General features: G+C 44.2%; 1 protein-coding gene across 5 annotated transcripts in view; it reads right to left on the minus strand.

Annotated features, from left to right (window-relative positions):
* Nucleotides 1-14,226, minus strand: part of RAD51B (RAD51 paralog B) — a 627,945-nt gene that overhangs the window by 202,415 nt on the left and 411,304 nt on the right. For all 5 annotated transcript variants that reach the window (XM_075927356.1, XM_075927355.1, XM_075927354.1 and 2 more), the window contains one exon: nucleotides 4,646-4,724. In XM_075927356.1, coding sequence (XP_075783471.1) covers nucleotides 4,646-4,724 — 79 coding nt within the window. The remainder of the gene's footprint in view (nucleotides 1-4,645; nucleotides 4,725-14,226) is intronic.

Consider the following 14,226-nt stretch of genomic DNA (forward strand, 5'->3'; position numbering starts at 1 on the left):
ACTAGGAGAAGTTATGCTACTAATGGTTAGAAAAATAATCATTTGATTTATGTACTTAATCAAGTAGACATGGAATCACTGGAAGGGAAGAAGAAACTTTGTGGTGGGGTTATTTTTCTTTTTAACCAAGTCACTTTCCTCACTTTAACTGAAATTTTATGTTTCATTTGGGGTGGGGGCCCTCAAGCAATACAGTTTGGCTCAAGATTTCAAAAACCTCAACATTTTTGGGATGTTGAGATCCAGGCTTTGGTTTGTTCCACTATTTAAGTAGAGGCTGTTTGATCTGCAGCCAGGACTGGATTTTGGAGTCACAGTTCAGACTCATGAGGAATCTATATTGTATTATAAATGAATGGGGCTTTTTTTTAGTCCCCCCCACCCAATATGTGCACATACACACACACCCCATATTTAAGTTAGGGATGAGGATGCCTGAAAGCTGGTTTCCTTGCTTAAACCTCTGACTAGCCATCCTTGTTTTCCAATTGTCAAGTTGCATTTCTTTAGATTGAAAACAGGAATAAAAGAAGGAGTGAATAATTGGATTCTTTTCAATCCTGAATGCTTCAAGTTTACAAAGGCAAAGAAGTTTCTCTCTGCTGTGCCCTTGGGCAGCTTGGAGCTCTTCTCAAATGATATAAGAGGTGTGGTTTTTCCTTCATCACAGTTCTGAACAATTTTCTGTGCTTATACTGAGACCATGAGATCCAAAGAGACCGGACAAACAGAGCAGCAATTTGCATCAACAAAGAGGATTTTGATGCACTCCTCCAAATGGGCAGCATTACCATGTTAATAGCCATTTGCTCTCAGCCCTCTTTTCCTAAGGACACTGGAGACTTTTGCAAATGGAGAACAGTTCCGCTTTCCATTTTAATTGCAATAATAGCAGAAGAAATCCTTAAACTTCATCAAATAGCAGCCTGTGAAATCCCTAACTAGTTGCACCGCCTCTCCTGCTATTTATTATCCTCTGGCCCATGGAACAAAAGGGGGGGAAAGGCGGGAACGCTCCTGATATTAGCCGATTTCACATATCCTAATCCTTCAGAGATGTCAGTGGAAATGGCTTGTGGAGCTGTTAAATCAAACTTTTACTTTGTTTTTTATTCCCCTCTCACCCTTTATCATTGAAGAGTTTCCAGGTACATTTTTAATGTCAATTTGTTTATGGCTTCATCGTTAAAAGACTAATGATGGGACCCCCCTCACAGTTATAGGAAAGAATCCTGGGCATTTCATTTCAGACAACTGCTGTTTCTCACCAGTTCCCACACTCATCCCCTTGTTTTCTTGTCAGACGCCCTGAATGCGCTCCCCCTCCTGACACCAACTGCCATGCACAACAAAGACTCAATGGAAAAGCGGCCACTGCTATCATTTGTTAGCAGAAAGTTGCCGTTCAGCCAGCAGCATAGGTACCATCTCTAGCCATACATGCATCAGGTATCTGCCTCACTGTCACCCATTACTCAGCATCTAGACTATCATCAACAAGCAGCACAGGTTTCACCTCTCCCCAAGTTCCCATGCACTTTTTGGGCAGAAGCCTGGTCTCCACCTGTACTAAAAAGCCCAGTTACCTCTTGGCTAGCATGTTAGGTGTCCTCCTATCTGATATTCAGTCATTTCCAAATGTTTCGTCATATCTCCTGTGTTTTGAGCAGTACCAAGCCCATTTTTGGTGCTCAGAACAGAATCAATGAAATAACAATAGTAATTTGGCAGCTGAATGTAAGAATACTCACACAATGGAGTAACCTCATTCAAGTAAATGAGACGCTACTCATCTGAGAAAGTGCTTACACGTGTAAGTAAGGAAGCCACAAGCAGGGCCTTAGTGCTTAGAACCCATTTCTCAACAACACCGAACAGAAGCGGGTTATGTAAAAATACAAATTCACTTTTAGTCTTGTGACAACTAAGGTTCAGATGCTGGAATCTGGTCTCTGGTTAGGAGGTTAACTACTAAATGAAATAGCCTGTGGCAAATTAATATGGAAAACAGGACTCTGGTTTCCTCATTTTTAAATGAAGTAAACTTTCTACAGCAATAAGAAAGGGAAAATAGCTAAAAAGCAAACAAATAAGGATCTGAAATTATAACTGCCTGGTCAAAAATCTAATATGTGACTAAAACAAATAAGCACTACAAACTGCTTTCTAGATGTGCAAAGAATGCGTGACAAAGGATTTCTTAAGATTAATCTGGGTTTATCTTTTATCCTCCATTCAAAAAAAAAAAAAAAGACTTAACATTGTACACCTGGAGACAAAGGATAAAGTTCAAAAAGCAACTACCATATCCCTGCAATAGTGCAGTCTAAAAGCCAGCTATTAGAAGGTCTTACTCCACAATCATGGTACATGACCAGGCCAATTTTTTTCTCTGAAAAGGCAGAAACCAATCAATGGAGAATCTGCACTCTTGACTGAGGAAAGTGGACTTGAGCAAACAAATGTATTCACAGAACTTGGAAGTTGCTTGGACAGAAGAAACCTTTCAGAAGGAAGGATTTTCAGTATTAGTGTCTGGGGATATATACTTCAGGAGATGGATTCTTTTTGCTTATGATTAGAATTATCCTCCAGAACTATGAAAACATTTGGGACAGATATAAAATAGCCCTTGCTTTTGCTCTGGGTTGGGTCACAAATATCCAGACCCATCCCTATCAGCCTATTCCTCTTAAAGAAAGTTGTCCCTCATTTCTGAAGCCCGTTTAGGTTACTGATAACAAATGAGGCAGATTAAGTTTCCAACATAAATAAGAACACATTGGATATAGCGTCTAACTGTTTAGAGAGCATCTAGGGGACCTCACAAACACACTAATGAGTCAAACCAACAAAAATGGATACATTCAATTGAAAATCATCTGAGTATCCTTTTTCTCTGACCAGTGTATAGAGTTATTAATGATTGTATTACTGTAAGTAGAACCTGTGAGAGCCCCAGTCATGGACCAGGACTACACAGTGCTAGGTGCTATAAAAACACAGGCCAAAGACAGGCTCTGCTTCAAAGAGCTTACAATCTAAACTGCCACACAGAATCAGATAGGCCACTGATTTCCCAGCCAGTGGAGAATGAGGAACAGTGAGACTAAGGTTTTTAAACAATATTAGCTCCATAGCAGAACAGATCACACACATCTGAATGCAAGGAGCAGCACTGATAGGTCTGCCTTAAGAACTCAGCCTGGTAAATTGGATCAATTAAGAAAATGGATGGAAACCACTAAGATCAGTCCAGCAAAAAATGGATTCAATATGGTGAGCAGGAGAGAGGGGGGCGGAAGGGGAATTATAGATGTATTTATGGTTAGATGACCTTCATCTTAAAATGAACAGAAAAAAAACCCACATATAAGAAAGGGGATAGTTAATGATTTCCTGTGTTTTCATTGATCTCAGTCAAATGGCTAGCAGGGAACAATATCTTATTGCATCTCTCTTTATATATGTATATATTTTAGAGGTTTGTGTCCGTCTCTGTGTCTGTCTGTTAGTCTGTTTGCTCAAGAACGCCTCCTAAACAGTAAGAGCTTGGACCACCAAATTTGGTATGCACCTTCCTCTTACCCCAACTTAAAGCAAGGTCAGGGTTTGGTTGTGCCAGGAAAATGGGATGTGCCTGGAATTTGCTAATTTTCCATAACTTGGAAAGGGAGGACAGAAAGAGAGGAGGGACACAATCCTCATACTCACTACTGGGGGCAGTGAGTGCAGTGGAGAGTTATCCTGCAGAGTGATGACTGTGGGCAGCTGCACCACCACCGGAGTGGTCAGTTAGGGATGGGACGCCACCATCTTGCCTGCCACCAGTAAGCGGCCTCCCTGGCTAAATCCCCTCCTCCCCCTACTACCCGATCTCCACACCCTCCTCCCTGAACCATTGGGGCAGCCAGCCTAGCCATGGTCACCCCACACAGGACCCACTGGTGCCCTCCTCTCACTTGCACAGTCCCCCATTCGTTCCCTCCGCTTCTCAGGCTGGGCCTGGGGAGGCGTGTGCAGAATTCCCTGCCCCTGGGCCAGCCCCAGGGAATGTTGGCCCAGGGAGTGCCAGCGTAGCCCTGGCTCCCCCCCCATAACCCTCTCTGCCAACCCCAGGCCAGCCTCCATCTCCAACTCCAAATCCTGGGCTGGCCCCCCTCCCTACATCTCTAGGCAAGGACTCCCACCAAATGCCGGGTCATGCCCCCCTCAATCTTGGGCTGATCTGGGGTGCACCAGCAGGAGGCCTGCATAGTCCTTTCCCTTACCCCTCCCCATGCTGGACCCGGGCAATCCCAGGTAAGTCTGCTAGTTTTGATCATATTTCAACGTGTTCATTTCTGTATGAGAAGTCCGTTTATTGGAGACATGCTACCAGAATAATTTGAGGGAAAACAGAGACTTGATTAATGACTTCATTGCTCATTTGCTCTCAGATAGATGGAAATAGGCACCAACACAATATAATTCAAGACAGGACAATGAAAGGAGCATCGGGATTGTGTGTGTCAGCTAGCTTGCTCCAATACATTCTTTTACTTAGTTATCAACAGCACCATTTTAAACAATCACAGTATCTTCTGCCTTCAGCCTATCTAAAACACTCATTGGTAAAAACAAAATCTCCTTTTCATTGTCTTACCTTGAAGAACAAGACCAGAATTTTCAATGGTGTAGAAGAAAGCTGCGAATGGAGCAACAGGAGATTTAGCAACCAGGACCTGCAGAACAACAACAACAAACCCATTAAATGTATTGATTGCAAGTCAGGTTGGTGGATTAATCTTTGTGGGTTTCGCTTTTCTGAAGCAACTAGCGTGAGTTAAAGTAAAAAGTACAGTCTACTGCATAGGGATTATAAAATGGCTGTTGATTATCTCCCTTCAGTTTTAGGGTAATCAAGATTCATAGGAAAAACAAGAACAGACCACGCTGGCATTTTTAAAGGATTCCTGGGTCTTGCAAGAACTTCACGGAAGTGTGCAGTTCATGGAAACTGCACACTCTACTCCTATTTCTCTACTTCTCACAACTGTTTATTAACCATGGTCAAATATCACAAACACACTCCGGATGGTGCATCCAGTTATTCCCAGAGGGATTCAGCTGAGTGAAGGTTGGTGGCACTACCAGACTACCAGTGCCTGGCCTTCTTTTTTGAGGAAGAGCTGCTTTAATCTCCACTGATGGCTCCACAGATGCACATCCAGGCCATTCTCTATTCCATCCCAAAGCCACTTACCTTTAAGGCTATGCTGCTCAGCTGTGCATCCCTGAACAGCAGAAAGACTGCATATGCTTTATGCCACTGCAAGTTTTAGAGGACTCGAATTTAGCCAAGTATTTGACTGTGTATGCTCTAATCTGCACTCAGGTCTAGGATACACCAAAGCCCAGTCTGAGAGCTGCCTTAGCTCCATTGACCACACATCACTGAAGAGGACATAGGCTGTGCCAGAGCTTTGATACCAGACTAACAACATACACTGAAAAAAGAGAGATTTCTATCATCTCATTAAAATGTGTCATTCCAAGACCAACCTTAGCAAACAGTGTCTGGAGGATGATCAGCCCAAACCCTGAACCATGGACTCTGCAGAAGAAGTTGACATTGATAGTTGTGGGTAAGCACTTGAATGCTCACTACTTTTTTTTCTCCCAAGAAAGGAGAAAAAAAATCAGTCTCCCAGCCTTTGGCTGTCAGAGCAATGTTCCCAACCTACCAGCTCAAAGGGCCCCATTTAACTAGGCTGTTGATCTAAAGCACGTTGCTTAATTTCACTGAAGATGGATAGCTGTCTTCCCTCCTCTCTGGGTAAAATCCTGTTTCCCTCCTTGTTTGATCATAGACTTTAGAGCATATATTAATGAGTATCCATAATTCCTCATATAGTGTTAATACATACATTTCACAATTACATTAATCACTAGAGTGTCACCAGTTTGTGTATGATACCTTACATGACCCATTTTGGATATGACAACAGAGAGTTGGGGTACGCTGCTGTGTACCAGAGAGTCCTTTGTCATTTGGCACTGGGATGCTCATAGGGTCAAACTGTGGCATGACATAGTGAAAGTCAAAGAGATCTGTACTGTAGCTATGCTCTGCCTTATAAGTCAACACACAGATAATATTCAGATTTCTTGTGACCTAATCTTATTGTATTCTGATAAAGGCAGCAAAAACACCACCCTGACATCAGGTCTTTATGACCCATATTTTGTCCAACTCCAAAATTAGATTCAATGTTATGGTTTTCAGAATTTATATGTAATGTTTGGTGGCACTGCAATTTACCCTCACTGGTAAACAAATACAGCATGACCAGCCAAAGAACGTAGGGTCCATCACCAACATCAATGTTTTGCTTGAGTTCTGTGAAGCCAGCAAAGCCATTTTGGGATGAAACATAACCTTTGTGACTGCTCCATGCAGGAAAATTGCAGTGCAAGCACTTTCCCCTCCTGCACATTAATTATTTTTCTTACTGTAATGAGCTGCTGGAGAAAGAAGTGTGTCACAGATCGTGTCTGTGATGCATCCTGACAGTATCAGAATTCCCTTTCCTGTGTTTCCGCCCCACATCCTTCACTTGGGTTTGCCAGCACTTCTCATTTGAATATGAGGAGAGAGAGGAGCCTTAGAAAGAAAAAAAGGTGCCATTGTATTTATATAGTCTGAAAACGGCACTCATTCATCTGCATTCAGATTGCCAAAAAATGGCAGTGATGCTCGATTACAGTCTCCCCGGAACTTCAGGTTACATAGATATACAGTGAAATAGTTCAGAAATTTGACATTTAAGGTTAAATTATCAGTACTCTGTGAAAAATAGAGGCACAATTCCTAACCTCTATTTCTATGTGCATTAATCACAATTGCATGTACAAATGTACAGACATCCAAATGCTCCTTTGTGCATTCAATCACCATACTTTTTTGCACAGTCTTGCTATATACATAAATTGGTGGAAGTCTGCATATGCATGCACACTTTCATCAGTATACTACAAGTCTCCTTTGAAAACTTTCATGCCAGGCAAAAACCCTTTTTTTTTTAATGTTATCTCTCTGCAGATTTAGAAAGACAGCTCTGAACAGTTTTATCTTAAAGGTTATTTTCCCAACCAGAAAGGCTAGATGTTCACATTTTTAAAAATAAAATCTTTTTTAACATGAACATAACATCCATGGTCCTGGATCATGGATCCAGATGTTCCTGGATCAGAGTGTCCTGATAGAAGGCCAGCAGCAGGAGCACTGTGAGGACTGGAATCCCAGCCGGGCTGGCTGCAGGGGGGCTGGTGGCTGGGAGCCCTACTGCAGGAGTCCAGTTGGGTTGTGGGCGAGGCAGCAGGCTGCCAGCAGGGTCGGGAGTACCGGTGCAGCAGTGGGCTGCTAGCAGGGCCAGGAGCCCAGAGGGGAAGCGGGCTGCTGGCGGGACTGGAAACCTAGTTCACTGGGCCAGGAGCCTGGCACAGCAGCTGACAACCAGCAAAACAGTGGGGCCGTTGGCAGGGGGAGCTTGCAGGAGGCTGGTGATTGGGCCAGGAGTGGAGCTGGGCTGGTGTCCAGTGATGTGAGTCAGAAATGACCTCCCTGTATCCAGCAAAATCCCTTGTTCAGGACCAGTCAGGTCCTGAGGGTGCCGGACTAGGAAGGTCCAATCTGTATAATTAGATTAGATATAATAAGAGAAGACAGACAACAAAATTCCAACATGAGGTGCTGGGAGACCTAATGACAAGAGAAAAAAAAGTATCTTAACAGAGTTTTGTTTAATTCAGAAAAGTATTTTTAACACTCGTTACTGTTTGTGAGTTTTGTGTTTAGAAAAACAAAACAAAACTCCAAAAATATGCCAAGGTCTCAAGGAACTGAATAAAGTTACTAGGGTGAACATTTTCAGCTTCGAAATGTGAAAGAAATAAGTAGCTGACTTCAGTGTTTTGGATGTATCCAGTAGATTTTGGGAAACATTCATGGGTGACGTTAGTTCTAGGTATAAACCACATTCAAACCAAGAGCCATCTTTTAGCATCTCCATGTGTACAAAAAATGTTCAACAAGATGGAAGTATGAAGATCCCCCTGGTTTGGGGCCAAATCAGAGAGGAAGGTAAAATTTGTCCAAATAAAGTTTTGATTGTGGCATGAAAAAACACATAGTAAATGCCACATTGCAACACTGGAGCTAAAATATTGGAAAAATTGATTACAGTAATTCCTCATTTAACACTACAGATGCATTTCTGAAAATGTTCGTGCTAAGCAAAAACGTGCTATGCGGGGTCAATTTTCCCATTACAAATAATGGAAAAGGTGGGGGTTGCGTTTCAGGTGGTGGTGGCAAAGTCAATTTTTTGTTGGTGCTGGGTCATCAGTGTCAACATCAGATATCTAGCAACACAAGATAACTAGCAACACAAGTCTCTGTGGTTTGTTAAAACACAAAGATAAACATGTGAGTGAGCAGAGGAGCGCTGTGACCACGTGTATTCATCCACTCACGCATATTACCACTGTTTTCACCAACTTATACCGCCGCGTGAAGTAGTCCACCGCTTGAATATTTTCATGTTATTTCGGGGACAGTCGTGTTATTCGAAAAACATTCCTAAAAAAAAATTGTGCTATTGCGAAAACATGTTAAGCGGGCACGTGCTAAATGAGTAATTACTGTATCTAAAACCAGTTAATGCTAGAGACTCTTATGAAAATAGTAGGATCTCAAAATAAGCAAGAATGATAGACATTCCTAAGAATTGTCATATGCTTTTTCAAATTCCTACCACAAATGTCCATAGAAACTGCCCCACCAAAAGAGTTACTTCAAAAAAGCAGGAGGCCCAATTTTTAAAAAGACGTTTAGGCTTTACTCAGCTCTCGTTTGCAATGCCTATCTGTTGCACCATATAGAAAAGTCCTTGGATGATGGAAGTCAATCTGCATTATAGGGGTGTGATTTCAAAAGCACACAAATGCATTGTGCATGAATTGGTATGCGTAGGCCCTGCAGTGCATGTGTACCAACATGTTAGTGTGCTTTTGAAATCACACACTCATAGTGCACTAAGTCCTAAATCTTTAAATTCAACGGGACAAACTCCTAAGTGCCTAAATCATTTGACAATGCAATTTAAGTTCCTAAGTTAGTTGGGTGTTACAATGCTGAGTCAAGCAATATTTAAATTCCTTTAAATATACAGGCATGCATGGCTACAGGAAGTGAGATACCCTCAAACACTGCAAAACAAAAAGGAACTTTTAATGCAAGTTCCTATTTTGCATTATTTTGGCCAGACAAATCAGTTACATTGACAGATGATGCCTCACAAAACAGATCCTTCTACTCTTTTGTCCCTTTTACCTTCCAGACAACTAACCCATCATTACTTCCTCTACACAGTATTCTGGCTTTGAAATAAAAAACTGACTTTGTCAATAGCATCTCATTCCTTTGCGTGTTGTCTTGAATAACGTATTAGTATTAATGTGCTGGCCCAATAGATGCTATAGAATAGCAGGGTTTTGACAGCACTTGATTTTTTTCCTAAAACACAGGGGTAAATATTATTGTAGCACATTCCAGTGGAAGGACAGAAAGCTTCATGTTAGGATTCCCTGCAGTTTGCTGTAACCTAGCTGCCCTCCCCCTTTATGCTAAGTTTTCTTAGTTGTTTTTATTTCCTTGACCAGAAATGCTTTGTCCTTTTGATCAGGAACAGATTCCGCCCACCCCCTTTTCTGGAGGATTTACTGAAGGGTGATAGGAAGGAAGGGGGAACACCCAATTGACACACATACATACACAAAAGAATTTTAAAGAACAACAAATCTATAACTATGGTCACTCTAACATGTATTTTGAACGTTGTGTGTCTATAATGCATGGATAAACTATCAAATGTAGTAAATGTCCAAGTGGAATCTATCTCCAACACAGTTTCTGAAATGACCTTAAAAGAATCAGTCTGTTTTGTTAGCCACGAATTCCCCACAGAACTCTCTCTGCATTACTAACAGTTACATTTGCCTGGACAAGAGTAGCTGAGAACTGAGAAGGAAACCCATTGAACTGGCAATGTCATTCAACAGGGAAGTGATTATCTTTGAAGGTTCAATTAGATGCATGTACTAATAAAACCAGTGCTAAGCAAAACAAATCTTTCCTCTGATTGTGCCAAATGTCTGGGACAGACAATCCTCATGCCAGAATTTCGTTTAGAGTAGATTTAGAAGAGTTGTTTTTTCAGCTGCTTCAGAGCCTAGTAACAGTGAGGGAAACAACCACGTTGACTTTGCATCTAATAACAGATACTTATTTTCTTGCTGCTTATATCGTCTGTCCCTTGTTGGGGTTCACCTGCTGCCAATGTGTGGGGATTTGATGCATTCTAGGGATGTTAAATAGCGAGTGACTACTCGAATAGTCGATGTATTTTGCATTGACTATTTGATTAGCTGATAGAGCACCTCCGACTTTGAAGTGTAGCTGTTGCTATACTTCAAAGGTGAAAGTGCCGTGTGGAGCCCAGGGTCAGCTGGGGACTCCCTGCGTCAGGCTCCTCGCAACATTTCAAAGCGGCAGCACCACACGAAGCCCGGGGTACCCCATTGATCCCGGGCTCCATGTGGTGTTTCAAAGCAGCAGTGCCACCAGGAGCCCTGGGTCAGTCCCCAGCTGATGTCGGGCTCCGTGTGGCACTGCCGCTTTGAAGTACCCCCACCGCCCCTTGCTGCATCTTTCTGATAGAGGCAGCAACGAGGGGGCGGGGGTGTGAAGCAACTAGTCAACAGGCTATCTGATAAGCATTTTCTTATCGGATAGTCGACTAGTCCTTCACATCCCTAATACATTCTAGAAATGCAAATCACTCTCAGGCTAGCATGAAACAATTAAAGCAGCAGTTGTTATTTTGGAGGTGGCTACCTTTTTTTCAGGGTCGTGACTGAGCCTCAAAGGCCAGATTCTTAGCCCCAGCTGCTTTGTGCTGTCCCAGCACAATAGGAAAGGTGTCTTTCAGGAGGAACCAAGGACTGCCCCGAAAGAGGGGAATCATGGAATGGCACAGAGAAAGTACAGCCAGTTCTCTGCCAGCCACTTCCCATTCTCCTCCACACAGGGAGCATGTGTTAGGATGGAGTGGGACTGCTCTCAAGGTAAGAGAAGGCAAAGTGCACTGTGTGCTGCCAGATCTTTACCAAACATGAGTGCCTGTGAGTCTTAGAGAACAAATACTAGGACTCCCCATTCAGCAGACTTAATGTGTGGTCAGGAGGAGGAACTTGATAGGATCTGCGACACCTCCGCTGTGTTATCTTTTCTATGTAGCCTCCCTGGGGGCCCTGGAAGCTTCCACAGCTAAGGGGAGTCCTTGGCAAAATTACTGTAATGGTGCCACTCAGAGACCTGGGGGACCAGAATCAGTGCAGAGGCACAGGACCTTTGCTTGGGTGCTACTATAGGTTGAATCTCTCTAAATTGTGACTCTTTGGTCCAGCAACATTTGTGGTCCAGATGGTCCTGGACCAGAGTTCTGGTGGAGGGCTGGTGGCAGGAGCCCTGCAGGGGCCGGGAGCCCAGCTGAGCTGGCTGCAGTGGGGCCAGTGACCAGTATCCCTTCTGCGAGAGTCTGTCTGGGCCAGTGGCAGGGCAGCTGGAGTGCCAGCAGGCTCTGGCGGGGCATTGGTTGTCGGGGGGGGCCAGGAATCTGGTGCGGCAGAGGGCTGCTGGTGGGTCTGGGAGCCCAGCACAGCAGTGGGCTGCTGGTGGGGCCACAGAACAGCAGGGCTGGCAACAGGAGGAGCCGGCAGGGAAGTTGGCAGCAGGGGAGCCAGCATTCCTCAAGCCCAGCTGGGCCAGTGGCAGATGGGGAGATGACTCGGAGGCTGGCAGCTTGGCCAGGAAGGGAGCTGAGCTGGGGGACCAGTGGCAGGGGAAATAACCTCTCCTAGTCTAGCAAAATCCCTCATTCAGGACCAGTCAGGTCCCAAGGGTGCCGGACCAGGGAGGCCCAACCTGTAGTCTCCAGCAGTTTCCCTGGAATGAATAAGTTTGCAGAGAGGGATGGGATGATGTAAGAGAAGAGGGGATGCTCACAGAGATTTTTTTTGCCCCTGAATCTCTTTCTGCATTTTTTCTGCCTGAGGGTCTGATCTAGGCTCTGGTGCTCACGACATCATAGAAGACTGTGGTGCTTTGTACTGCAGTACAGTCTTGAATTCTGGACTCAGTTCTGAAGCTCCTTCCTCCCTCTTGGGGACTCTATTCAGAAATCACCAAAAGTGGAGCACCCAAAGGGACATTACTCAAAGAAGAAGAAAAGTTTACTTGCCTTGTACAGTAACTGTGTTTCTTTGAGATACTCGTCCCATGGGGTGCTCCATCACCTTCCCTCCGCTTCAGACTATTCTCCCTTGGTTGTTCAAGTGAAGAAGGAACCAAAGGTAGGGAACCATTAAGACACACATAGGGCCTCAGGGCTGTAGCAGTGAGAGATCTCTTTCCTCAAACCTTGAAGTTTCTGGGGCAGATGGAGAGGAGTCCCTCCCTGCTGGCTCCAGCACTGAGCTGTTACAGGCAATGGACGGGGCTGCTTTCCACTAGCCCCAGCAGTGAGCCAACCAGATAAGCCAGAGTCCCCATGCCCTGCCCTACCCCTTCCAGCTCTGAGAAACCTTCTTCACCCCAAAGCCCTCATCCATGGCTCTACCCCAAAGCCTATGCCCTCAGTCCAGAGCCTGTACCTCCTCCTGGACCCCAACCCAGTCTTGAGCCGCACCCCAGATCTAGAGTCCCCCTCCTGCACCCTAAACCTCCATGCCCAGCCCCCCCACAGACCTGCATCTCCAGCCAAAGCACTTGCACCCCAAACCTCTGTCCTAGCCCTGAGCCCAGCCACAACCTATAGCCCACAGCCCCAGCCCTTACACTCCTGAACCCAACCCATTACCCCAGGCATGAACCCCCTCTCACACTCAGAATCCCTTGACTCCACCCCCAGTGCACATTCATTCTGCACTGGAGTGGAAAAAATTAGAGGGAACACTGCTCTTGCTCATCCCTAAATAGCCTTAGTGTCCAGGAAGCATAGGGAGCATGTGTAGGCCACATGGACACACAAAATCTCTAATCAAGAGCTAGAGAGATGCATCCTTAAGTGCAGCACCCATAGGGACACACATTGTGAAGAATCACAGTTACTGCACAACGTGAGCAACCTGTTCTTATACATCCAAAGATGAAGGTAAATAAATAGAAAGAACTGTGGTTAGATTTCTAGAGGTGGGACAATATCAGGGCATTTTGCTGACTTATGCATTTGTTCATGTTGCAGTTGTTTGACATTAGCCTTGCTTCTTGACTTGTGCTAATGGACTTGTGTAATATATATACACAGCACATATACAGCCTGTGTACTGTCTACCCTAATTAGATTGAATTTATAGCCTACTTCTCATAACATTTCTCAGGCAGCCACTGCACTGTTCTATTTTAAAAAGTACAAAAGAAACCCATTTCTAAACAGTTTCTGCTGGAAGGATTTTCTTGTGTGGGAAGGGGAGATATGATGCATTTAAACTGCCCTATAAAGAATTTTACTGGGTTGTGACCCATTAACCTGGTCTTAATGAAACACTATTTCTCCATTGAAGTTCAGGGACAATTTAGATATGAGACTTGCCTAGGGAATCATTTTAGGCAGATTGTGCTTTGGTGCTTCTTGGGTGCCCAAAGGTGGGAGAAGATATTCCAGGAGCTCATGCTCTTCAGAGCAGCAGGGTTCAACTGAAGTCCCATCATCCCTCCTCTGTATGCTCCTTAGAAGACTGTTGAAAGTTAGGTCCTCAGGGGTGTTTTGGACTTCTCTCAGAATCACTGAGAATGGAAACTTGATGCTTTGCACATATTTACTGCTGCAGAGATGGACCTGGCAGAAGCATCCACAGCATCTAAGGATGTTTGAAGAATGGTTCTGGCCAATAATTAGCCTTCTGAGATGAGGGACTGGAATTACTCCTAAAAGTTCCTGAGGTAGATGTTCAACACAGACCATAAATAAATCATCAGTCATGGAAGGTGGCAGAGGTATATCATCCCTGTCTGGAGACGGGGATGAAATAGGTGTTTGAGGGGTCACCTCAAACATCTGCCTTGACCTCAAATGTCACCTCCTGCGAGTAGAGGGGAGGGAGGTGCTGTTTGGGAAGGAGAGG

Source organism: Pelodiscus sinensis, chromosome 4 (assembly GCF_049634645.1).
Source record: "Pelodiscus sinensis isolate JC-2024 chromosome 4, ASM4963464v1, whole genome shotgun sequence".
Classification (NCBI taxonomy): domain Eukaryota; kingdom Metazoa; phylum Chordata; order Testudines; family Trionychidae; genus Pelodiscus; species Pelodiscus sinensis.